This window comes from Cynocephalus volans, chromosome 17, assembly GCF_027409185.1.
Source record: "Cynocephalus volans isolate mCynVol1 chromosome 17, mCynVol1.pri, whole genome shotgun sequence".
Taxonomy (NCBI): domain Eukaryota; kingdom Metazoa; phylum Chordata; class Mammalia; order Dermoptera; family Cynocephalidae; genus Cynocephalus; species Cynocephalus volans.
The window spans coordinates 7,102,485-7,129,343 of NC_084476.1; the positions used below are offsets into that span (position 1 = coordinate 7,102,485).

Genomic DNA, 26,859 nt, shown 5'->3' on the forward strand with positions numbered 1-26,859 from the left:
CCCAGTTCTTGATACTATCTCGAGACCTCTCCTGAACTGATCCCACCTCCCTCTCTCGCCTAGGGAACAGCACAGGAAGGACGCTCTTCCCAGAGCTTTGAGGACACTAGCTCTGTACTGCAGGCGTCGCCTGGCTCCACTGAGTTCCAGTGAGCTTTTTCATACCAGCACTCTCACAACAAGCTGCTCTGTTTGGTTCAATATTTATTATTGTTGTATCTGCCCTGAAAGAGCAACCACAGATGCCATGAATAATAGATGAAAAGGTGGGCTCGTTTCTCAGGAGGCCTCGTGGGCACCTCTGCCTACTGATGGAACTAACTGCCAAAGCCAACGGCTCTTAAATGATTCCCGGAAGGAGGAGCAGGTGCTGTGGTAGGAGGAGAACCTTCCTCTTTCCCCAGCTGGACCACAGAGGAGGGATGTGCCTACCCTTCTGCATGGGTCCCATTCACAGCTTGCCATCTGCCAACGTTGGCCTGAGGGTGTTGACTCTCCCTGGACCACGTGGAAGAACCACAGGGGTGGGATGGGGGTGGGGGCAGGACCTACCGCTCTCTCCCTGGCCCTTGGCGTGGGGCGTCTCAGGCATGTCACTGGCGTCCTTGTGCTCTGCAGCTCTCCTGGAGGTTCTTGTCTTGGTGGGCAGCTCTGGGGCCTGCAGCAAGGTGCTTGCAGCCCCTCGTATGCCTTGTTTCCCCAGCTCCTTCTCCACTTCTAAGAATCACACACACACACAACAAAACCCAGCAGCCATCAGTAACAGCATCAGCCTGGTATGGTGGTTCTCTTTTTCTTTTTAAGATAAGTGGTCGTCTACACACAGTTACAGGAAAGGGACACAAATGCTGTAGAAGCAGCATTTGTAAGAACCCTGCAGGGCTACAGAGGACAGAGACCAACACTCCCCATGTCTGCCCGGATTTCTGGTCTCAGATAACTTGGCCCAGGAAGTGAACTGAAGGCCCTGGGCTGGAGTCCCACACCTCTACCATCCAAACCAACCTTTTAACCTGCTGCAGGCACCCTGGGGACAGGTACTTTACCATCTGAGATACTGGATTCCTGGAACATTGTTTCAAAGGCTTGGTGGATTTCAGCAAAGGATGGCCGGTCAGAGGGGTTCCACTGCCAACCTGGACAGACGGGAGCCAAGTCAGACCATCCATGCGGCCTTGCATGCAAGCACAGGGCTAGCAATTCTCAAGGACAAGTCCGGAAATGAAAGAAGCATTCCAATCCTGCTAACCATCTTTTGCTGTGACAAGTTAAAATGATGCATGCCACTGTGTCCTATTATAGACATTAAGAATTTGAAAAGACACTAGATCCTGGCAGAAATATGGATTATAAAACCCCAGAGATACATTCACAGCAAGAACTGCATTTACAAATATATTTTTCCCAACCCCACTCTAGTAGGTGTAGAAAATTACTAAGCCAAATAGTTTGCCTTCTATCTCATCTTTACCTCATGGTTATCAAAGTCTGAAATCCTCCTCAGTGAAGAAATGCTAATTAAATCAAGACTAAAATGAGGATTAAAAGGACTGATAAAGCTCATGTTGGTGAAGATGTAAAGTCACTCACGCACACTTCTGATTGAAGTAGACATTGGTATAACCTTTCTTGGAAGACAGTTTGGTAAAATTTATTAAAATTTTAAATGCACACAGTCCTCTGAATTGACAGTTCAAGTGTTAGAAATGTCAGCAGGAGTGCACAGATGCATGGACAGGATGTTCATTCCCGCCGTGTTTACAATGGCAAAAACCAAACAAATGTGTAAAACAACCAAATGCTCATCAAAAGAGGACTAGATGAATGAATTAATCCATTTAAAGGAATGCCAAGCACCTATATAAAAATAAGAGGGGAGAGAGGAAGAGAGACCTGAATATACAGGAGGCATGGGAAGACATGACTATTATCCTACTGGGTGGGGAAAAAAGTAGAGGGAATGATCATATAAATATCTCATAAATAAGATAAACTTCACTTGGAGTGTTTAGCTATTATAGCAGAATGTTTGGAGGTATGGCCTAGGAGTCTGTATTTATTAATAAGAAACCCAGGTTTAATATCTATCAATACATTTTTGCTCAAAAAAAACCCCAAAACAAATCACAAATATACTATCTGTAAATAAAGGTATATAGAAGCATTGAGAAAAGTCTGAAAAAAATATCATCAAACTGTTACATTAGTTGCTTCTGAAGAATGGGAACGAAGAGAGCAAATGGAATATTTCAATTTTTTATGTTATGTATGAACTCTTGCATTGTTGGAATTTCTTACAATGCCCACATATACGTTTTAGAACAGGCTGGGGAAGGCTCACATGCACGCATGAGTTCGTAGACCTTCTCTGGGCAGCCTTCTGGGCGTTCCATGCGGTAGTCTTTCTCCAGCAGCTCATACACCTGGGACAGGTCAATTCCCGGGTAAGGTGACATGCCATAGGTAGCAATTTCCCAAAGCAATACTCCAAAGGCTAAAAGGAAAAGGAAAGGAAAAGGCTGTTCAAGATATGCAAGGTATGACTATACTGCATTTAAACCGGTTAACTGTGCAGCAGGTGCCAGAAGTTATACCCTCAGAAGCGGCCCAGGCACTGACATTTTACAAGGCTCTTAATTACCAACAGCCCAGGACAAAACAGGACGGAATGAGTTTTGTTCCACTCACCCCACAGAAAAAAACATGCTGAAGGAGAGAAGATGACTGGGTTATCAGCCCCTAGGGGTCCTTCAGGCAATGTGGCCATCTTGCTAGGTGGGGCATATGCTAGAAGAAACTGAGGTCTGGAAGTTAGGTGGCCCCTTTCTACTCATAATTCTGTGCCCAATTAGCCATGTGCCTAAGACAGGCCACCACTCCTTTCTGGGTGTACAAGCTGATCTCCAAGGTTCCTTCCAACTCTAAAAATTTCATATAAAACTTATAAAATACTTGAAAGTTTTGAATCCCAGATTATGGCCTGGAAATTCCATTTCCCATTAAAGGAACCAGAACTCCTTGGAGAAACAGGTGTTTCAATTATGGGGAAGGGAATAAACCTGGAATATTTTGTTATTCTGGATAGCATGGACATTATAAAAGACTATAAGGGTAATGTCAAAAGGATCAGGAGGTAATCTGAAGTTCCCACTGGCCAAAGATGAGACAATCTAAAGGTTAAAAAGGAAAATGACCACAATGGATTAAAACATATCAAATATATTTAAATCCAAGAGTTCATAATAATACTACAAAAGACAAACAACAACAAAAACCTAATCAGTCACCACTGAATGGTATTAAGAAACCAACTTGTTTTTTCAAAAACTGGTAAATAAAGGCAAAAAAGCATTATCCTGCTTTTCCTATACAAACTGTACCACTGAGTAACCAAACAGATGGGGGACAGTTTCTCTTATAGGAGTATCCTGCTAATAAATGAGTAAGATATGACAGAATTACAGAATTATTATCTAGAAAACCCCTAGCAAACTAGTGGATCTAGGCACTGGGTATCATTAACTGCTAAAAAAAAAATCACAAAAAAGAGAAAAAATGAAGCATTATGTACCTATTGACAGAAGTACACCACCTCCTCTGATGTACTCTTAGGGAAACAAAAAAAGAAGTCAAACCTGAACGTGCTCAAGCTCTCTCGGTCCAACTACCCATTTAGTAGGAACACTGAAGCCAGAGGAACAAACGTAATTAATCACACCACGGGGTACAATGAGCAAAGTCTGGAATGTGGGAAATTCTAAAGGACCAATGACAGAGTTTCTCCAGTAAGTAACCAGCCAGGGAGATAAAGAGATGCAGAGGGAACTTAGGGATGAGGAAAGACGTAAGGGACGGATCAACTAACGCACCATGTGAACTATATTTGGATCTCAGTTCAAACTCTTAAAAAAAAAGTATAATTTTTATGGTTCAAATGGAATTTTGAACACTGACTGGATATTTGAGAAATTTCAGAAATTACTGCCAGTTTCAGGGGTGCCATTCTGGTTATACTAATAAAAAAGTCATCTTTAAGAGACTCATACTGAAATATTTTAGTGCAAAATAATATGATGTCTGGGACTTGCTTCAAAACAATAAGGGTCAGGGGAGTGGGCAGGGTGCAGAGTATGCAAGATTGCCCTGAGGTGATGATTGCTAAAGCTGGGTGACGGGTCCACAGGCTCAACTCTGTCGTCTTTATGCAACTCTGTCTTCTTTAGTATATGTTTATAATTTGTCAACATAAAAAGTCGTTAAAAAAAACTGTCACGAGACTTCAATGGGTACTATCCTACTTAAAGCCCAAACCAAACAGCATTCCCCCGACAGAGGAAGAGTGTAAGTTCCTGTAGGGTCTGCTAGCTGCCCCAGCAAATCCAAGCAGCAAACTTAGAATGAAGACATAAAGATAATAAGTTAAAAAAAATAAAAATAAAAAATAAATAAATAATTCTGGATCATTTAGGAAGAAAGTGCTCACTTTTACATTATTTTGGAAAGAAAGTAGAGGAGAAAGGATTTTAAAATGAGAAAGAAAAAAATAAAATAAGTAAGAGAATTAAGTAATGAAGAAAATGAAATAGAAGAGCAAGAAAGAGGCAGCAGAAAGCCAGGAGAGAAGGGAAATAGCCTCCCTCACTGGTGTGGACTATCCTGGCAGCAGCAGCCCTTACCCCAGACATCAGACTTGATGGAGAACTTGTTGTAGGCCAGGCTTTCAGGTGCAGTCCATTTGATGGGGAACTTGGCTCCGGCGTGGGCTGTGTAGGTGTCCCCTGTCATTAACCTGCTCAGGCCGAAATCAGCCACCTTCACCAAGTGGTTTTCCCCTACCAGGCAGTTTCGAGCAGCAAGATCTCTGAGAAAGGAGAAGGTTCATCCATGAGAGTTCCTGGCTAACTTTCCAGCTTCACAAACCCTCCGCTATTGAGTAAAGGTGCAGTACTGACAAACTGAGTCCAGTCCCTGGAAGCTTGTATTAATGCCCCACTGGGGAGCAGGCCCAGTCCCTCAGCATCACACCCCAAGCTCCCACTACAGCGAGAGGCAACCAAGGGTGGTGCTGGGAGAGGGCTCCCTGGCTCTGTGATCTGGAGCAAAGTAATTACCTTGGGACTCAGGTACCTCATCCGTAAAATGAAGACGATAATAACAGTGCCTACCTCTTAGGGCTGCTGTGTGTGTTAACGAATTAGTATGTAAAGTGCTTCAACCGATGCCTCGAAAATAGTGTTAGATCTAAGTGTCTGTGTGGTTATTGCCACTCCATGGCAGGCACAAGGAATAAACGCTTAGCCCAGACCTCAATCTGGAAACTTCCATCAAGTGAGTTTTGACTTGTCATATCCAGACTTGAAGGACAAAATAAAAGCAAGCCATGGCATTCTTTACCCAAATTGTATTGCCTACTTTTCTCTTCCTTCCTGATGCGTACCCAAATGTGTCCTAAAACCCTCTTCTGTATAATCTGCTTCCTCTCGCCTCCTGATTCTCCCAGGGAGGTAGGAGTCTAATCTCTGGTTCATGGATGTTAACCATGAAATCACAAGGCAATCTGGACGGAGGCAGGAGAAGAGGCAGCAGCTCAAGGCGACGGCTGCGTGACAGCAGCTTGATTATTAGCAACGAGAGAGAAATTAAATACAGAAGAGTTGTGCCTAATAGGATTTTGGCAAAGCATTTTAAGTTTGCCCGAATGAGCAGGGAACAGACCTAGCCGTGCAAGGCAAACCAGAAGTCAAGAAATCTCAATTTGCAGCATCAGAGGGTTCACTTTCCTGAGTGACAGGAGCCTCTGGATCAGGTGCTCATGGAGCATAGCGAATCTGTCTTACAAGGAGCCGCCAGCATTTCACACATGCTACTCTTATTTGTCACTATGAAATCTCATGTAGAGGTTTCATACTTGAGTTAATTGGGTAGGAAAGGTCACAATGGTGGCGTGGAGAACATCCTGTATAAAAGACTACGGCAAAGCCCATCAGGCTCTGTCCTGCACAGGCCGTCACTTTGCTAGGAAGCCATTTCCACCAGCAAAGAATGCAAAGACCAAGATAATTGTGGCACACTTGAAGGTCAAAAACACCCCGGGCTCTAAAACTGCCAAGACGCTTAATTTAGGCCTCCACATATACAGTTCTGACAATCGCGGAAACATCCCTGAGCCAGATGACAGCAGGTTAAGTGGAGAATCAAATGATAATAAAAAGAAGGGAGGAAAAAAACTACACGCACTAAAAACAGAACCCATGCATGCAATGGCTGTTACCACGAGTTTGTGCGACAGCAATGCCAACTGCTCCAGAGCGCTGGCCTCTGAGGGACAATGAGCACTTCGTCTCAGAGGGAACTGGGATTATCAGGAAGGATGCCCTTTGTGAACTTCATTTACTGTTCCACTTAGTCCAAAATGGTTCAGAAGCAAAATAATCCCTACCCGGGGATTAACTGCTCCATTGGGTTAGGTCTAGGCCTGGATGAATTGAGCCCTGGATGCAAGCCCGAAGCCAGCTATGTCAGGAACCTAGTGTTTGCCTCTGTTCCAAGGTCTGTTGTGCTACTAGCACTAAAGTTAGAAGCTAAGCCATAAGACCTCATAGCTGGGGCTTTTTGCAAAGGGCTGCCTGGCTCCACAGTCGGTGGCTCTGTGGCTCAGGTACTCTGCCAGGCCCCTACCTGTGGATGAAGTTCTTCTTCTCCAGGTACTCCATGGCCGATGAGATCTGAGTGGCCATGTACAGTAGCACCACGGCGTTCACCTCCTGCCGGTTACACTCTCTCAGGTAGTCCAGCAGGTTCCCATAGGTCATGAACTCGGTGATTATGTAGAATGGGGGCTCCCGGGTACAAACCCCTGCCAACAAGACATTGGGGGCTTCAGTGTGCGGCTCTACTCCCAGATGAACAAACACTGAAAAGAACTGACACCAAAGGAAAAGGCTTCCGAAAGAGATGCTGGCTCTGCCCCCAATTCCCAGCCCCACTTCTAACACGGTGCTAAATGCCTGTGCCTTGAGCTGGCGCTTCCGTGGGAGAAACGGGCCACACGCCTTTCTTCCACTCAAGCCAAGGAACTTGAATTTACAAACAGGAAGAGGCTGTCACTGAGTTCAGAAGCAAAGACCAGGCCTCATGTGAAACAACCTAAGCCACGGTTAGTTTACCCCCAACTGGTTATTTCTGACAGTTGTGTCTACTCACAGAATCACTTCTGTGAGAAAACTCTTGAAAATTCTCAAGTTTCAGAAGCCAATTTGAGATTTGCATTTTACTACTTTTAGGTATCCATTTAAAAAATAACATATTCTCAAGCAGCAAACCTCCTAGGCTCTCCCAAGCTGGGGTGGTGGGGGGCCTCAGGCCTCGGCCATGACCCCCCACACCTGCAGCCACCCCAGCGGTGACCACCGAGCCACTGCAGGAAGCGCCCTGGGCTCTCCCAACCTGGGGCAGTAGGGAACTGTGGGCCTTGGCCATGCCCCCCTGACGTGTGCAACTAGCCCAGTGACGACCACCAAACCGCAGCAAGAAGGGCCCTGGGTTCCTGAGCTGGGATGGTGGGGGTGAGGGCTTTTTCCACACCCCTCTGACACCTGCACCCAGCCCAGCAATGACCGAGCCAGCAATGACCGAGCCACCACTGGAAGCCCTCCAGTCCCCCTGTGGGAATGAGGGGGGTGCCACAGGCCTCCATCCTCCCCCTACTCCTTCCTCCTTCTTCCATCCCATTTCCTTCCCCTTTCCCCTCTCCCCATCCGGCCCAACTGCTCCGCAACATCCTAGAATGTAAAAAATAATATTAATAAAATTATATTTTCTAAAAAAAATAAAATAATATAAAAATAAAAATAACATATTCTGTCTGTCTTATATACACACACATTCCCCATCTCACACAGGCCTCTGTTTACCAACGGCTGAATGTTGACAGAGCTCAGAAGGTCCAAATCAGAACCTTAACGCAGGGAGCCATTCGTCACTTCATGTACAGTGTCTGTGTCACCCCACAGGGTCTGCTTCCCTCTCTTCGGTGTGCACTCACTTACCGAGTAACTGTACTAGGTTAGGGTGTTTGATCTCTTTCATTACTGCAGCTTCTTTCAAGAACTCTTCCACCTCCATGGTATCTTCCTGTAGAAGGAAAAAAAGAGGTGAAATTATTTCAGCAAGGAAGTGTTTAAGTGGGAAAGTATGACTTGAACGGTTAATACAAACTGTAGCCTCAATATACAAGCATCCGGGACCACCTTTTCTACAGCCACATTGCTCTGGACAGGTTCCATGACAGTTGATTATCACCCCAATGCCACAAAGAATTTTCCCCTTTGGTGATGAACTTTGGAATTCTTATGCAGGGCAACAGGTCAAAGTTGGCTTGCACATGTTGATAACTTGCTTCTGGTGGCTGCTCTGCAGGGGTAAGTGTTTCCCCAACTCCTGGAGTCCACCAGGGTGGGGGAGATGTGTAGAGGCTACCACCACCACAAACATGGCCCTATTTCCTAAGGAATATCTGGTCTCTCAGGGGTCCTAACACACTTAACATTTAAAAAAAAAATACTTGAGGGATCTGAAAGTACCCATTTAAGAGGAGACACCCTGATGACAAAAAGAGATACTGCAAAATATGGCAGAAACAGAGGATGCTGAACTGCTTACGCATGCAGTGTCATGGGGCTCTTAATGAAGCAATCACCACGATCTGTCAGGTCAATTACTCAGATTCTAAAATAATCCTCACCAGCAGCAACCCTAACAATGGATTCACAAGTACCATCAGTATACGTCACATTTTAACAAGCCCATAGTACCTAAATGCCAACGGGGAGAAAAAGATATTGGCCCAGGGCAAATGAGATGACGTTTCTACATTTCCTCACATTTTTCAGTCCAGGGTAGAGTCTGAAGTCCTGCGGCACCTGGCCCCATCACACAGAGCTGTGGCCTTGGCATACATCAGTCAGCCTCTTTTTGACTTGAAAAAGCCAATGTCTTCTGAACCAATCATCAAAACAAGCAGCAAGTGGGTCATAACTGAGATGGTATATTCAGCTGTGAGGATCTGGCTATGAAGGTCAAAGAAAGAAGCAAGACACCTCCACGTTTCAACATGAAGTTTTGAGTTTGTCTGAAGAGAAAGACTGCATGGGGGGATTGGAAGTGAACTTCTTGAAAACTACGTTCCCCAAAGAGGAAAGCTTTATCCACTTCATGTTAAATGTGGAATCTTATACACTGTTCCTATCCCTTCAGGAAACAAGGAGCTAAAGCGTCCTTACTGTACTGCTCACCGTGGCTGCCCCAGTGCCTCCCCCTGACATGGGGAAGACTTCCAGAGGACGGGTCAACCTTTACTTAGAGCCTTCTTGCTTTGGTCGATCATGTTTACAAGCGAAGCGTGACCAAGGAGGATATGTGTCAGCCCATTATCACTTAGCTTAGGGCTTTGTGAGCCTGAAACTTAGAAACAATTTATTGCTCTTTAAAAATGTTGAGCCCCTCCTAATGTCAATTAAGCATCGTTGGTAGTCACTGCGTCAAGCTGTACAGGGGGAAAGAACAGCCCTGCAGCCACCTCACTGGCTGTCTAATTCTTCCGAGTCCTCTCTGCGCCTTAACATGCTCAGCAGACCATGCTGTTTTTGGCGTGGTGTGCTCTGATTTACCAGGGTGACACACTAATGTCAAAGGCTGGAGAGTGATTGCCTGCCATAATTGGGGGATTCGATGCTGTTCACATACAGGACTGGGGCTTTAACAACTTTGCCTGGCCAACACTATGTTCAAAAAGCAGCTTTTGAATGAAGGTTTCTAGACAACTGGAGTTTTCCTTTTTTAAAGCACCACATAATAAACCATGCACAGTGAAATCATTTCAGAAATATTTGCTTTTATAGCTACTGACCCTTTTCTAAAAGCCCCATGTTATAGATCTTGAGAGGCATAAACGTGCAAAAGGAGCAATACGGTTTGCAAAGGCACCCATCTTCTTGTGTGTCTGTCTTTCTCTCTCTTTACAAACACACAGACACATACACACAAGCACAGTATAAATAATTCCTTGGTTTTTTTTTTGTTGAGAAAAATCGGTGTGAATTTGTCTCCCCCTGCTGGAATCAGATGTACTTCAATTTATAATTTAAGCTACTAGCAGCGACCTAGATTTGTAGTTGTGTTAAACTGGAAATATCCCTGATGCTTTCCTGTGACATGCCTTCTTTTTTATTAAAAAATTTCACATCATCTTTTGGAAGAGAATCCTTCCATTTACATAGTAAAATAAAACTAACTCAGATGAGTCAGTGTGAAGGAAATGCTTTGAGTGAAAGCTGTGAATTTCCAGCCTTGTCTCTTCTGTGCCTGTTAGGAGGGTGATGGGTCAACTAGCTTCTCTTCAAAAGGATGAAGTGGCCCGGCCCAGATGTGGATGAACATTTTGGATGCTACAGTGGAGTGGTTAAGAGGATGACCTGTCAATTATACCAATCTAGCTCTGCTGCTGTGTGACCTTGACAAGTTGCTTGCCCTCTCTGAACTTGTTTTCCTATCTACAAAATGGAGGGAATATCGGCATCTGCCTCATGCACAGAGTGCCCAGAGTGGTGCCTGGAACGTGCTCACACTCTATCAGTGGTGCTCACTTTTACTGCTACTTAAACAGTTGGTCTCTACTCCTGACAAGCAGACCAAAGGTGGTACTTGTATGAAAGAAAGGCTGGTTCTTTAATGAATACTGGGTTTTTTTTGTCTTCTCACAGACATGTTCTCCCAGACTTGAGATCTCACATGTATCTTCTAATCAAGCATCTCCTTTTTGCTCACCTGCATGTGTAGGTTCTCTATGCAGCATAAAAAGGAAGTGGCTCAGCAGCCAGCTGCTCTTGCACAGCCTTTAGAGCTCTCGGTGCCAGCCTCCCTCTCCGCAGGGATCCCTGGCCTGGAGCAGGGCTCTTAACTACAGACACATCAGTTTCCACATCTGTTTCTGGTTCTCAACCAAATGCTATGTGGGCAAGCACGGTGAAGTGCCATCCTTCACCTAGCAGATGGAATGGGATGAACGCAATTAAAACCACACTGGAACTCTGGTTTCTCTTCAGATCGTATAAATCTTTCGCCTTTTACTAAAACCACACTGGAGAGACGGGGCAGCTTCTGAGCTTGACTGAGGGTGACCCAAGGCAGATGTGGGAGCTAAGGCTCAAGTGAAAAGCCGCGAGAAGCCACCTCAGAGAGGAACCCCAGGAACTCTGGTCCGTGAATGGTGCCACTGCATCCAGCTCCACGGCCAGAGGAGAACCTGCTGCAAGAGTGGGCATGGCGCAGCCTCCGTCCCTGATGCACAGCCCTTCTTGTAAAGTCAGAGAACCAATGCATGTGACTGCCAAGTGTGAACGCTGTCATGGAGCCCTTTCTTCTCTGTTTGTTTCTGGAGCTCCCCGATAAAATCTACTTCCTGGGAGAAAAAAATAAAACCAAAACCAAAACCAAGTCACACAGTGTTGTGAGGCACTTTCTCAACACCACTGGTGGACTGCAAATTGTCACGAGCTCCTCAGAGGCATTGTGACAGTTCAATCAAAACCATAAATGCACATGGTCCCTGACCTAGTGGTTCTAAGGAACTGACCCACCAGGACAGTCTCGCAGATGTGCAAACAAGGATAATCCCTGTGGCACTGTTCATAATAGAAAAATACTGAAAATAACACAAAGGTCTATTGAGGGCTGGTCCACATTAAAATACATCCATATAAAAAAAACACAGCCTTACATGTGCTGACAAGGACCAACTGCCAAGATACATTAAGTGGACAATAGAAGGTATAGGGCAATGTGTACAGTATGTGCCATATGGTTTAAAAAAAAAAAAAAAAGGTTTACACACGTGGACTCAGGAAAAATGCAAAAATTGAGGGTGGGAGAGTATTATGTGCATATACTACTCACTCAAAAAACATATAGTTATTTTCCACCATTTTAATAGTAAGTTTGTCAGTTTGTGAGTCAACCTTAATGCCACAATTAGACAGTCTTTTCTAAATTCTATTACTTACACAACTGTTTCACAGAAAAAAACTGAGTTACAAATAAATTTCTGGAACACGGCTCATTTAAGCCTTGGAGCTGGTTCTCTCAAGCACATGCTGCCTTTAACACCGACTGCACACAGGTGTGGCAATGCCTGCGTCCTGCCGGATACTGTCAAAACTCCAATAGGCAGTTCCCAGTCCAGGGGCCTTTGCTGTAATTCCAGCTTCCTGTCTGTAGGGGTCAGCCTAGTGCCCTCCTTCCTTCACGTCATCCTGTCTTCTGCTCTGAAGGTCTGTGACCCAGTGCTGCCTTAAGTAGGGCCTTGCTCCGCTGCTGGTTAGGGAGGCTCAGGCTCTGCCCTTTGAGGGGCCAGCAGTACAAAAACGGGAGGGGTTTAAGAGACCCGTCATGTACCCAGTCTGGGCTGCGCAAAGAGAGGTGCTCAGAGAGATCCGTTGAATGAATGAAGCTTGGGCTACAGCTGCAAGGCTTTTTCAAGGAGTTCTGAAGAGGACAGATTGTAGCTACAGACTGTGAGGGAGGTGAATGGGAGGGAGAGAAAAAGGTGATTTTCGAAAAGAGGCAGAACTGTGGTTTATGTATATTTTTCCTGGTGTTTGAGGAATAAGAATCTGAGTAGTTACAATTAAAAAAAAAAAAAGAGCTGGGCTCTGGAGCTGGTGCCTGGGTTTGAATCCTGCCTCTGCCACTGCTGGCTGTGCAGAGCCAGGCCAGTCACTTCACCTCACTCAGCTTCAGTGTCCTCAGCCTCAAACGGCGACACAAGCCATTACCCTGCTCTTAAGGCTGTAAGAACTAAATGAGATGCTCCATGTAACAAGCACTCAGAACTCTGCCAGATACACAGTAAGAGCTCCATTGGTGTGAGCCTTTACTTAATTTAGCACCCGCTCAAAATTCTCAACTTCTATAGTCAGATAAATGCCCCACATATTGATACTAATCCTATTTGACAAGTAGGTAATATTCTGTTGAGATGTTTTTGTGCAGGGCCAGGTGGAAGGAGGGATAATTTATTTAGCAGTTGCTTATTAGTGTATTTTGAATGAACATATCTAATTAGATACCACTTGGGGTGACTACTCACAGAAATCAATGCAACCAGCACCTATAAATCTTTGCCAACTTTGGCACCATAAAGTAATAAGGTTCTTGGGAAAAATCATTAAAAGTATAATAAAAGTATAACAATTCATTATTAGTAAAGCATCTTCTGAAACACACCCACTTCCAGGCAAAATTCTGATTCACTGGCATAAGGGAACCACCTCCAGCACCACCACCGAGCTCCAGGACATTCCCTCCTCTGTAATCTCCTGCTACTGTTGTTCAGGAAATAATGCTGCTGCAGCATCTACTAAGGTGGGTTTCCCTCCAATTTTTTTTCTTTTTTTTGGCAGCTGGTTGGTACAGAGATCTGAACCCTTGATCTTGGTGTTCTCAGCACCACACTCTACCAAGTGAGTTAACCGGCTGGTCTCTTCCCCAAATTTCAAGTTGTGCAAACTTCTCTTTTTATTTTGAAGTTTTCAAACATGCCTTTACTGGCTGAAATCTAGTGTATTTTGAGCTTTTACTCTTTCTTGTTTCATTTTTGCAAACTCTTTTTTTAAAAAATTAAATAAAAGTTTATTGCCTACTGTTTACACTCATGTTGCTGCTGTAAATACAACATGCACACTTGAGAATACACTTTCAAGATACCATGCCCCCATTCTTCTTTCTTTTTAAAATTCCTAATGCAAATTCTGATAGATGTAACACTTGGGCCTTTTGAGCTGTCAAGGCTCCATTTCTCTGGACCTGGTCTTCAACCCTGTGTCGATCAAGGAATGGAGCACCAGCACACCCCTCTCCCTGTGCTTACACAGTCTGTGGGACACGGTCTGTTCTTTCTGTTCTTTTATTTGAGAATACTGAACTAACCTGCACATGTGTAAAAGACAGTGGTTGGTTTCAAAACTTGGTGTACAGGTACAAAAGCCTGGGACTGCCGGATTTACAATACACTAGCCACCAAGTAGTAGCGCCCTCCAATGCAGTAATCTTTGTGAAAATCAAGTCAAATCATGTGATTTCTGTGCATCAAATCCCTCAATGGCTCCCCACTCCCTCCAGGATAAAACCCCAGTTCCTGAACCCAGGTTCAAGGCCATTGTGACTTACTGTGCCCCTCAATGCCCCTAGCTTTTCTCTCTGCCTCTGCCAAGTCCGACTCCTCAACATGGCCTGGCTCACAAGTTGCTTAATCCTTTCTCCCTGTCAAGCACAGCTCACCAGCCCCTCCTTCGCTCATGTCCTTGTGGTGCCACAGCTCTGAGCATGTGCCTCAAATGCTGCATTTGCCACCCTGTACTGCAATCCTAGTTATTTTGCCTATTTTCTCCTACAACCTAGACTACCCAATGCCTGAGGTGACAAGCCGTCTGATTCACTGTCTAATCCCAGTGTTAAGCCCAGGGTCTGGAAAACAGAAGTGAGGAACTTGGTGATTATTTATAAATTTTAAAAAGTCCTATCTGGAAAATATCCAGGAATCCTCAAGGTGACCCCAAACCATGCCACCCCTCCCCCCAAGTGTCAGATCTGCCCCAAGGACTAACGTAGGGAAACGTTGAGTATGAGCATCAGGAAACCACCTGTGGTTTCTAGAACTAAAGGATTCTATATTTTCTCTAAAGCAGTCACTTTTTCCCAGTCCCAAACCACATTGGCCATTTCACTGTGCCTTTGAGGGAAGGCAGCAGGTAAGTCACAGAGTCCCTAGAAGGCAAGCGTTTGGCTGCACCAGTCTCGATGCACGTGCCTGACTTTTGAGACACCTGCACAAACTTTGGTCTATTTTTCCCAGCACTGTATCTTCCAGTTCTTTTTGTTTTCCAATAGCTACTAAAAGGGGATCCCCTCAATGTAATCAGAGTTCACTTAAAATAAGTGAAAATAATGCAGGTCAACACTAGGGGACACTCTTGCCACTGGGAAAAGCTCAGATCACATTTTTGAGAGCTGAAAATGAAAACTTTCTTTCCTTGGCGTCCTAAGGATTTCAAAGAACTTCAAAAGAAAAGAAAAGAAAAGAAAAGAAAAAAAAAAACTGCCTGGAAACTATAAACATTATTCATTAGTTGAGGGTGAAAGTCACAGTTAACAAGAAAAAACAGGCAGCATCTGAGTTAGTATAAAGCGAGTTTCCTTGATGCCTTCTAGTGGACGCACTGCCACCTCTGTTTGCTGAAGTCTGGGCACACGACGCAGAGAACTGGAACCCGCCAGAAACACCCAGTGCACTTTCCTCTCAAAGTGCCAACAAAAATCCACAGCAGAGTCAAGTGCACTTTGGTTAAACCTCCTTCTTTCAAAACTCAGAGAACTTTTTTCCTTCTCTTAACTCTCAGTAGGAAGCAACCTCCAGGCCACATGAACAGAACGGAAACCCATGGCTTTAAAAGAATCTTGCTGTAGAATGAAAAAACTTCATCAAATGACTAATCTTTTTACACTAAAAACTCTCAGCACTTGTCAGCTCTCACCATATGTGGAAACACCCTGAGATTACAAGAAGGATTCAGCCCATACAAAGAAACACAGATGACATAAGACTGGGCGCCAATGCACCAATGAGCTCCTCAGACCCGTCTGCGGAAGGCAGCTTTCTGGAAGGAGCATTACTGACGCCGGCAGACACCTGACCATGTTTAACTGAGACACTGCAGCTGTGGTGGCTCTGGCCACGCCCTGGAGAACTGGCCCTACCTTCAAGGTCTTCACGGCCACCGTCAGGCTGTACTTCTTCCACACGCCCTCGTACACCTCCCCGTACTGGCCCCCGCCCAGCTTGTGCTTCATGGTGATGTCCGTGCGCTCCATCTCCCACTTGTCGTAGTTGGGGGACACGCCGTAGACAGTGGGCTTGTTGCGCTTCGGGGCAGGATAGTGGAGAGTGGTGATGAGCCCGTCTGCCACCGTTGAATGGTGATGGACCAACTCAGCCAGAGTGTTGAAGCGGCTCTCGGAAGAGACGTAGAGCTGCGGAAACAGGGAAAAGCCTTCAGCCATATAGCAGGTGCAATCTCAAACAATTCAGATAAACCCACTTGACTGAAGTTTAGTTTAACGCACAGCAAAACCTCAGATCATCAGCTCTCCACACAGGACTAAATGCTTAGATGCCATAATTTACTTGCTAAAGCATGAAGATACAATAGAAGGCCCGAGGGCCTCTGCATCTGCTGCTCCCTCTGCCTGAAATCCTCCACTCCTCTAATATTTGCATGCCCAGTTTCTCTGACCATTCCAAGGCCAGTTTAAATGTCTGTGAAGTCTCCCCTGACCCCCCAAGTCACCACCTGGCACGAGTCATCATAGCATATGTCTCATTTCTCTGCATCATACTTGCCACTAGTCTATAATTTCCTGTTTATTTGCTTAATTATTACCTGTCTCCACTCAACCGAATGTAAACTCCATGAGAGCAGAGCCCTAAGCTGTCTTTTTTTACCCTGTCCCCCCAATGTTGAGAACAGGAAATGAGCACATAATACATACTAAATAACTGTCACTTAAATTAATGAATAGTACAACTTAATAAGTATTTGCTCATTGGAAAAGAAAATTATTTAATTTATAATTATAAAGAGATAAAACCTAAAATGGAACAGTGATCAGAAGATGAAAATCACTAGACAAAATGTAAATCTCCTTTGCATTCCTACCCCCTCACTTTGGGTCTAGTAGGAAGCATCGGAGGCCAAGACTTGCAAATCCCAGCAGTATGCCCATGTAGGATGCCCCCTGCACTCTCCAGAGATAGAGCAGGGACTTGCATGGCTGCAAAAGGAGATCACACAGCCTTCACCGTCATGGGGAAGTAAACAAAGAGCATTCGAGCCTCTGTTTGAGACTTACAGCAGGCAAGGACCTCTGCAACACCTCTCCATGCGGAGTTCTTGCCTGGACACACGGACAAGGAGAGGAAGGGAAGCGGGCAGGCTGGCAGAATGCAACAGCATGGGTGGAGCCAGCTACCCTTTTTCTCCTCTTCTAGTTTGTTTCAGTGATGTGGCAAAGGAATGCTTCTTTACCAAAACCAATTCCACATTAAAATCCACACACAACATCTGGGCTCCAGGCACATCTATGAATCTATTGGCTTGCCAAGGGCAGCCAACCAAGGCTGAAGGTGGAAAGGATACTTAAAATCACTGCTAGGTATTCAGAAAATTTGCCCAAACTGCAAAGATGTGGGAAAGAGAAATACAGATTTGAGACAGTGGTGACACTTGGGGCAAGAGGAGAAAAAGGAACAGGATCAGCATTCACTGTAGCTGTAATATCCTATTACTTAAAAAGAAAAAGGGGGAGAAAAAGCCTGAAACACACATGGCAGGGCTAGACCTGTGGCTCTTGGTTATGTTAGGCACCACTATTTTCTGTATGTGTCACATTAGATAATAAAAATATTTTTTTAAAAAAGAAAATAACAGAATGTACATGTTGATCTCACCTATAACCCTCAAGAAGGTAAATAGGATTCATTAATAAGGAAATTTTTTTTCTTTCTTTTTTGCTTGGGAAGATGACATAAGTGAATTTTTAAAATTCAGGCAAGCCAATAGCAAACTTTGATTTTACAATCTCTTGGTAACAATCCTACTAGAATAAAATTCTGAGAAACTCAAGACTTGTCCAGAAAGACTCCCCAGCTCTGGAGAACTTGCTCCTCACATGATGACTGTGGCCTAGAGACACCAGCCTGTCCCTCTGCAGGATGGTGCCTCTGAATGCACGACCTATTAGGATGCAGAGGCCCACTAGGAGGCCCCACTTTTATACTTCAGAGCTCCAAAGAGAAACCTCTCAGTGAGCTGCTCTAGGAACATGCTACGAGTCACGCTCAGACCCATGAACATGCACACAGAGTTCGTGTGGGTGCTAGGGGTGGAGGGGCGGAAGCCAGCAGTGCTGAGGGATGTGTTGGCACGATGCCCATGCAATGACGTCCACGGTCTCCTCAGCATCAGTCGCAGATGCAAGTGCGGTTCACAAAGAAAACTGAGTAGGACACGAGAACAGCTCCCAGTCCCTGCCTGCCTCAGGAAAAGTCATCCAGGTGTCCAACTACTTCACTGCAGGTAGCAAATGCTCTGACCCCTTTTCTCTCAGGGTAGCTCAGCTGATGGTGTTTTCCCTACCAAGGAGCATAGAGAAGTAAGAAAGACATCCCAAGAAGACATTCTTGGAATCACAGCACCCCTCCCACCCGGAAAATCACTGGCATTATGTGAGGCAAAAGAGTCCATGTCACTTGCAGGGCCCCTGGGGCAGGCACCTGGAGCGAGGCTGCTTACCCATCTCTCCCATCAGGGCGTTGAGCATGGAGTGGCCTGAGAGCAGTACTCCCCACCCCGGAGATCAAGTTCCTTCAATGCCCACGGAATGCTAACAGCTCCCCGCAGCCTTAATTCATGCAGCCTTTGTTCCTGGTCTCCTTCACTCCCTTACAGGCTACTTTGTTAGAGATTTCAGAGTTACAGGAGGTTTCACTGAATGGGCAAAACTTATCCCTTTCAATAATTAAATTTATAGACCTTGTGACCTAGGTCATCTTCAAAATAAAACTAACACACTGACACTTACTAAATGTTAAAACTGCTCTCCCTCAAATGCACTGCATATTCGATTCACAGTCCCCTTCTCCGTTTCCAAACAACGGTCAGGTCTAGTGCCTTCCTTCCGATTAGCTGTAGTTTTTGAGCAGCATTTTGCCAGTGACCTGGGTAATCAGCAGGAATTCGCAGCATGTACACAGAAGAAAGTGAAGTTAGTGTCATAAATGGTATGTCATTATGCTATGCACCCGGTTCCATAAACACTCAGAGCGCTCAGCCAGGGCTGCTACCTCTTCTTAATCACGCACAAACCTGAAAGATAGGATTTATCAAAGAAATGTCCAGAGATGGCTTTCCTCCTGACAGCCACACTCACAAGCTTAACAGAGCTTAGACTTGTGTAACCTCTAGCTGCCTTAGACCCCAGTCCCACCTTGGACATACTGTTTACAGGCTGCTCAGCCAGGAAGCAATGGTCCCCCATGAGCCACTCACACACCAGCAGGAAGGCAGGAGGCCAGCAGTGCACAATCATGTTCCAAGGCTCCTCTCCGGGGAGGGTCAGCTATGTTGGAGCAGACTTGTCACCAGGATGCCTGCACCTGCTGAGCTGCTGTCAGAGTGGGTAAAAATCCAAGAGGCCCTGCCTGCAACTTCCGCTAATGCCGTAGCCCAAATTCCCCTCTTGTCAACCAGAACCTGTCACTTCAGTGGACAATGAAAATAAGTGTCAACTGTGTACCTCTTTCAGGAAAAAGACTCTATCGAGGACTACGAGGAATTGTGGAACTTGACAGTGGCATCTCGCAGAAGTAAACGAGGTACAGGTACAAATAATCAGAACTAAAAACTATTCAGACAGGGGGTGGCGAAGAAAAGTCGGTCTTTCATTCTGCTCTGTCAACAGAGAATTATGAACTTTGAGAAAGCGTTGGAAGAACAACAATCAAATCCCAAGATATCTGAAGATTGTTAAGACTGTCGAGAATCCTAGGACCAGCAACAGCTCAACTTGGTATTGGCCCTTTCAAGAGTCCAGCTCAAAACTCCAGGAGTCCTCTGGGCCCTGAACTGGGGCCCTGGACTGGCTGGCAGGCAGGCCACAACTGCTGCCGAAAAGCTCAGAACACGAGGAGAGAGGTAAAAATGAGCCAAGAGGGTGGAGGCAGAACGAAATCCTTCAGGGCCTTACAGAAGAATCTTCTAAATTCAGTTTTTTCTAAAGATCAGCTAATTTCAAAATAAGAAGTAAATTTATTCAACCCTAGCCTGTCCCTCCTACCAACCTTAAATTTTCCCATTAGAAATCCAAAAAGGATTGCATTAAGTCTCTGCTATGTGAGATGCATTTTTCAACACCAAGCCACACATGCAGCTGGAACACCTCCCCATTCTGACGCTGTTCACTCGTTCCAGGGATAGGATCCAACTCAACATAGCCCCCTCAGGTGTGGCCCTCACAGAGAGGAACAGCCGCAGATGGTTTCCTGGTGACCCTGAGAGCTGAGAAGTCTCCAGGTGCTCAGACAGCCGATGGGAGAGTCCTTGCCAAGAAGGTAAGATACTAGGAAAGTCTGATGGGCTGCCCTATGGTGGGTACTGCCCTGTGCTCTAGCTAGAACCCACCTGGTATGTACCAGTTTTTAGACAGAGGGCTTGGCTTCATCTTAGGATGCATCTCAAATTCTGCAAATAATCTATCCCACATGCAGGCCTTTCCTTCCTCCTTTGAACAGTTATTCTAGACCAACCCCCAGCTAATGAGTTGTCAAACTAGATCACGCCTGCCTGCATCTGTTCAAAGGCTGTTGATCAAACCACTCTAGGGAAAAGAAGCCATTATCCTGTTTAGTACAAACCTCAAGTGATTATCTTGGTGCAGCGTGACTTGCTGTAGATAAATAGCACAGATGGGAAGCAAGCTGTCAGCTCCAGAAAACCATCTCCCCCATGGGTGGTGCACCCTGGTGTTCTGATTCACTAAAAAGGTACCTTGAGGTCTGAAGGCTCTTTCAAAGGGCCAGAGCCTTGGAGTACATCCTGCAGAATAGAAGGACTTAGTCCCACACCTGAGATTAAAAACAACCACCCAAAAAGCAAGCTACTAAGGCCCATCTCTAGTCATACATCAGCACCATACTCTGCTGTCTGACATACAAACCACAGTGCTGGTATCAAAGATATCTGCAATGATGGAAAATATCAGATATTGGCAACAGGACTTTAGCCGGAAGACTTTCAGGCATGCAAAAAAACCAAATAAGAACATTAAAAAAAGAAGTATGTGTATTTTCATATGGTACAAATGAATGTGTGAGGATAGCCAGGAAAATGTTAAAATGAAAAGAAGAGGGGACGAGCCATAGTGGATATTAAAACACAGTATAAGGCTATAGACATGAAAAGTTTGGTATTAGCATATGCATAGAGAGATCAATGCAAGAGAACAGAGAGATTGATAGGCCTAAATACATACGTAAATTTAGTAATTTCTAATATATAGGAAAAAGATTAATTTAATAAATGCCATAAGGATGATCAAAATATGATATATGCATATGAACATAACGAGGTACTATCTTTTACAAATCAGAATGACAAAGATGTTTTTATAAGTCCGATAATACACTGTTGATGAGGGTGAGGGGAAATCGGCACTTTCATATGTTGTTGGGAGAGAACACATTTGTGCAATTTCTATAGAGGGTAATCTGGCAACACCTACACAAATTTTAAATGCACATAATCTTCCATCAATTCTAGCAGCTTATCTTGCACATACTTATACTGTACACAAATAAATATGTGCATTGTATTTTCAAACTGCAGGCCACAAGCCATTAGTGGGTCTATGAAATAAATGTAGTGGATTATGACCAGAATTTTTACAAACATGAAACAGAACAGAATGGAATACAAAGTATTACATACAGTAAGAGTAAGTAAGGATTCATGGAACTTTTGTTTCGGGCATGAATACTGAGTGGTGATGTAAAATGTTTTTCTTACAGTGAGCCCAGATTTTAAAAAAGGTTTGCAAGCCACCTCATAACAGTATTCTTTATAATAACCAAGGATTGGAAACAACCTAAAAGTAAATAAACGATAGTCCATCCATACTATACAGTCATTAATAAGAACGAGGCAGCTTTAAATATGCTGCCATAAAACAATCTCCAACATATATTATTAGGTGGGAAAAGCAATATGAAGAACAATGGGGAGAGTGTGCATCATTTGTGTGTCTTACGAAATATAAACATTTGTAAAAAATTTTAAAATATACATATAAACATATATACACCAGGTAACTCTGGAAGAAACTGGTAACAGTGGCTGCCTCTGGGCAGGAGAACTGAATTAGAAGAATTACTTTTCACTGTAATCCATTTTGTTCTATTGACTTTTTAAAAATATGTACATGCATTACATATGACAAAAAAAAAATATGCACGCCATCTGGACCACCCCCACAATCCACCTATCTATACTGTACCTCAACTACAGCCTGGTACAGTAGAGTGGACAGTGGGATCTGAGCTCAGTTCCATCAGTTACTCTCTATGTGATCTTGGGCAAGAAACTTCATCACTCAAAGCCTCCCTTTCTTTAATGCAAAAGCACACATTAAAACAATACCTGCCCCGAGGACTGAGGTAAGGTTTAAATGAGGTGATGACTTCAAGATGTCCCAGCACATAGTAGGAACTCAGTAAATGTTAACTCCTTCCTTCCCTTCATGAATTCTTAGGAACTGTTTATACAAAGACCCCCAAAATCATATAGGCCAGCTCCTTTACAAAATTACAACTTGGGTTAGGAAATCTATGGATATAATGTGATCCCATTTTTGTCTAAAAACTGTGTCCATAGATGTGTGTACATACAAACATATATTCATAAATGTGATTTGATCTGTAGGAAGAAGGCCATATGCAAGACTAACTAGAGGACATGCTATTAAAGTAGTCTTTGCTTTAAAAATATCTATTTATTGTCTGAATTTTTCTCAATGACGATGAATTACTATCATTATAAGAGATTTGGTAAAAAGGAAGAGTCTTAACGTAAGAAGCATGTCCAAAACTCAATAGGTATTCCTCCTATTTTAAGAAACTGCAAACAATAAAACTTCAGCAGGATAATAAGAGAATCCTACCAGGCTCAGGAACTTGTAATATCATGTGACTGATCCTTAATGAGGGGACTTCATAAGACTAAGGGAATGACTCCTGTTTACTTGAAAGAGTCTTTAAACATCTTCTTGGTTGAGCTCTGTTGTAATAACTTATTGCAATAACCTGATAGCAGGAGCTGGCTTCTGCTGGCCAGGTGCTGATTCCCACCCTTCCCCCACCGGGGCCCAGCAGCCCCCCTACCTTGCCATCCGAAGCTGTGTTGATCCTGTAGTGGTACACCCTCCCTTCATATCTCAGCGAGATGGACCTCTGGCCAGGGCTGCTCTCGCTCTCCCGCACCAAGAAGCTGCCATTGATTCCGCTGCTCAGCAGATACTCTGCAGCATTGCGGGACACTGGTCCGTGGTACCAGGAATGTTTCTCCAGGCTGTTGACTGGCGTGATGTAGTTGCTCGGGACCCACCCTTGGCCATTTTTGGTTTGGGCTTCACACCATTCCCCATTGTGATTGTAGCCTAAGACCCGGAGCTTCTCACCTGAGAGGAATGAAATGAGACATGTCAGCTTTAAAGACCAGCTTCATTCCTTCTCATTTATTCTTCTATGATTACTAAAAATCTCCAAATTCCTAAATACTGATTACATTTTAACAACTCCACATAAATATATGCACTTATAAGTGTATAAGAATGCATGTTTATAGATGAAGCTTCCTGTTTATACTGAATATACAGATAAGTAGATAGTCTCAGTTTCTATAAATCTGTTATGTTTACTCAAGCGCTCCGTGCCTAATATAAGGAAGCTTTTGGGGGATAAAATGCTCTTATTTAGCGGAAAAAAAGAGGTTTTCAGTATGTGGTCTAGGTGCCCTTTTCAGTATAAAAAATAGGGAAAGTTCTATTTCTGCTAAGGACTACTGTACAGAAACTCTTCTCCTTAAGGAGAAGTGACTCTTTTAGAAAGATGCCATTTTTTTTTTCTGTATATCTCTGCATTCCAAACTGTAAAGCTGCCCTTTTAATTAGCAAAGAGGTAACCAGTCAAATCACAATTCCCAGATTTCTCTCTCTTGCAACCATCGTTAGCAGCCCATAGCCCTTTTTTTTTTTTTTACCTTTAGTTATGCTTAGAGTGTTATCACCACTGGCCACAAAATCATACAGTGCAACGAAAAGGTTAGGATCATTTTCACTGGGCCCAGCGAGAAGGTTTTCCTTGGAGTTCCAACGAGCAGCTTCACTCAGGCCTTGGGGCTCGAAGTCAGATGCTACTGGCCTCTGAAGGGCTTCTGGAAGAGAAAGAGGGGAATAGAAAAATTAAGCAGGAAGAGCAAATATTGGGAGAAAAATCAGTTTTATTCTCAGGAGCAAAAAGTCTATGTTTCCAGCACTGTATGTTCCTAATTTATTTCATTTCTTAACATCTGTACACACTACATATTAATAAGAAAGGTGGTTGGTTAAAAAAAAAAAAAAAAAGACTCTTCCTTTACCAAATCTTGTGAAAAACACTAAGTATTTTCATTCCAAGATGGTAATTATTGTTCCCAAACAGTTTAGTTTTTTAAATTCATTAATTCAAAATGAATTTAGTTGGAAATGAAAATAGTCCATCCTCATGTCTTTGCCATTGCTTATAATATGGAGTAAAAGTTTCTTGCTTTGAAACATTTAAAAATGTATCAAAGTGAATATATGCACATAATTTTAAAATCAAATAGTACAGAAGGGCTTAAGATAAAAGACAAACATTTGCTATCCCAGTCCTTACCTGGTAACTGGCAGAGGTAATAGCTGTTTTTTAGTGATCACCTCCACTTCTCTAAATATCAGCTAGGGATCACCAGAGTCCCCTCCCCCAGTTCTCCTGGGTGCCACCCTCTGCCAGTTATATCAGTAACAGACCTATGCTTCCATAGGTCCAGAGACAGCTAGAGACAGCATGTTCCCCCAGGTAGAGACCGCATGTCTCAACAACATATTCACAAGATAAGGTGTTACCACCCCACCCTTCCTCCAGCTTCCCTCCCCTTATGCCCACTCTCAAACATGATCTTTTTTACCTTTTTTTTAACCTTGTGAAAATTTGTAACAGTTTCTTCTATTCTGTAATAATAAAGTCTTCATTGCTTTGTCTATAACTACATTCTAAAAGTTGGAAATCAGTCAATAGCTCTTATATTAGGAATGTAAGAATATTGTTCACTTCAGGATCAAACAGTTCATTATTTTTTCCGGAAGACTCTTCTTGTCTTTTTTCTTGAACTGTGCTCAAACTCTCTAGGATTTCTTTGTGACAATGACAATATGCAGAAAGGGTTCTTCCAAAACAGCAAATCTACTCCGAGTGGATCTTATAGTTGAGGGACATTCTGGAGTGAAATCTGCAATATTTATTTAAGGAAATTACAATAAGAAATCAAACTTAAAAAAAAAAAAAAAAAAAGGGCCGACCCCGTGGCGCACTCGGGAGAGTGCAGCGTTGGGAGCGCAGCAGTGCTCCCGCCGCGGGTTCGGATCCTATATAAGGATGGCCGGTGCACTCACTGGCTGAGCGTGGTGCGACCTGTCACAAAAAAGACAAAAAAAAAAGGAGAGGAAAATTCTAAGTTGAAAAGAACGGAAGTATCTACCATATACTTGAGCCAAACATAAATGGTAACAAAACAAAATTATGGTCTTTTTTCCTCTCTATGGATTTAGAGGACCCCCAAACATCTTTTCTTAGGCAATGACATCCAGTTCAGAGAAACACTCAAGACACCAGAGGGACTAGGCTAAACTTCCAGAAATACGACGGGAGAACTTTCAGAAATGGACATTGTTTAAAATATCTCTTTGGAAAAAACTAATAGAACAAACAATAAAGATCTTTCAATTGTAGCTTTGCAGCACTAACTAAAGTGAACCTTAGGAATGATTTTTCTAAGTGAGTAAATCCCAAGTTATGTTGTTACCATGCTCAGTAATTTTATGAATTGTGAAGGCAAAGATAATTTCAAGGGAGAGGATTTTGTTACATTGCCCTCGTATGTCTTTGCCATTGCTTAAGATATGGAGCAAAACTCCATATTTTAAGAACATGAATGAATATGAATATAAAACCCCATAGTTTAAGAATTCCAGAATGTTTCTGAACTGGTAAGATCTACTTGGAGTAGATTTGCTGGACTGGAAGGACACTTCTGCATATTGTCTTTATCACAAAGAAATTCTAGAGAGTTTAACATGGTTCAAGAAAAAAAGAAAGAAAAGAAGAAACTTCTGGAAAAAATAATGATGATGAACTATATCACCCTGTAGTGAACAGTATTCACACATTCCTAATATAAGAGCTTTTGACTGTTTCCAACTTTTAGAATCTACTTACAGACAAAAAAAATGGAAGACATTATTATTACAGAATAGAAGAAACTGTTACTAATTTTCACAAGGTAAAAAAAACATTCAGTGATGTGTTAGGTTCTAAAAGTATACCTGGTGCCATCATGATCAGGGGTTGATTGGTTAACCAAAAAAAAACTGGTTAAAATAGGGAATTATTTTTTATTAAAACACGTGATCTCTAGGGCTGCCTGTTGCTCACTTGGGAGAGTGTGGTGCTGACAACACCAAGTCAAGGGTTAAGATCCCCTTACCGGTCATCTTTTAAAAAATAAAAATAAATAAATAAATAAAATAAAAATACTTGACCTCCCCCACCCAGTGTATGTGGGTCTGCTAGTCTTGACTGTAGCGCTAAGGACTGTCCTTTTGAGGGTGAGTTTGTGATTAGAGCTTGATGTTGTCTTCTTCTGTAAGTCCTGCCTATGTGTATCATCTCAGTTCCAGCTTCAATTTCCTACAGGTGGAGGGAGAACTTAAAGCCATTCATCATGTGATTCCATTGCAGAATCTTTCTAGATTTCTACAATCCATTCCTATTGTTTATGGTTGTCTTACTCCTAATTCAGTAGCATTTTTAAAAAGTAACCTGCCTTTATTGAGTCTTTCTAAAGCATACATCTTAATTTTCATAGAAACAATTCTCTTTTCACACATATTTTGTCAGTT

At 43.4% G+C, this 26,859-nt stretch overlaps 1 protein-coding gene across 3 annotated transcripts in view; it reads right to left on the reverse strand.

Annotated features, from left to right (window-relative positions):
• ABL1 (ABL proto-oncogene 1, non-receptor tyrosine kinase) overlaps window positions 1–26,859 on the reverse strand; it is a 145,282-nt gene that overhangs the window by 5,098 nt on the left and 113,325 nt on the right. For all 3 annotated transcript variants that reach the window (XM_063081852.1, XM_063081853.1, XM_063081854.1), the window contains exons 2-10: window positions 23,922–24,095; window positions 23,045–23,340; window positions 15,811–16,083; window positions 8,049–8,133; window positions 6,679–6,856; window positions 4,677–4,861; window positions 2,342–2,494; window positions 1,047–1,136; window positions 553–717 (exon numbers count right to left, since the gene is read on the reverse strand). In XM_063081852.1, coding sequence (XP_062937922.1) covers window positions 553–717; window positions 1,047–1,136; window positions 2,342–2,494; window positions 4,677–4,861; window positions 6,679–6,856; window positions 8,049–8,133; window positions 15,811–16,083; window positions 23,045–23,340; window positions 23,922–24,095 — 1,599 coding nt within the window. The remainder of the gene's footprint in view (window positions 1–552; window positions 718–1,046; window positions 1,137–2,341; window positions 2,495–4,676; window positions 4,862–6,678; window positions 6,857–8,048; window positions 8,134–15,810; window positions 16,084–23,044; window positions 23,341–23,921; window positions 24,096–26,859) is intronic.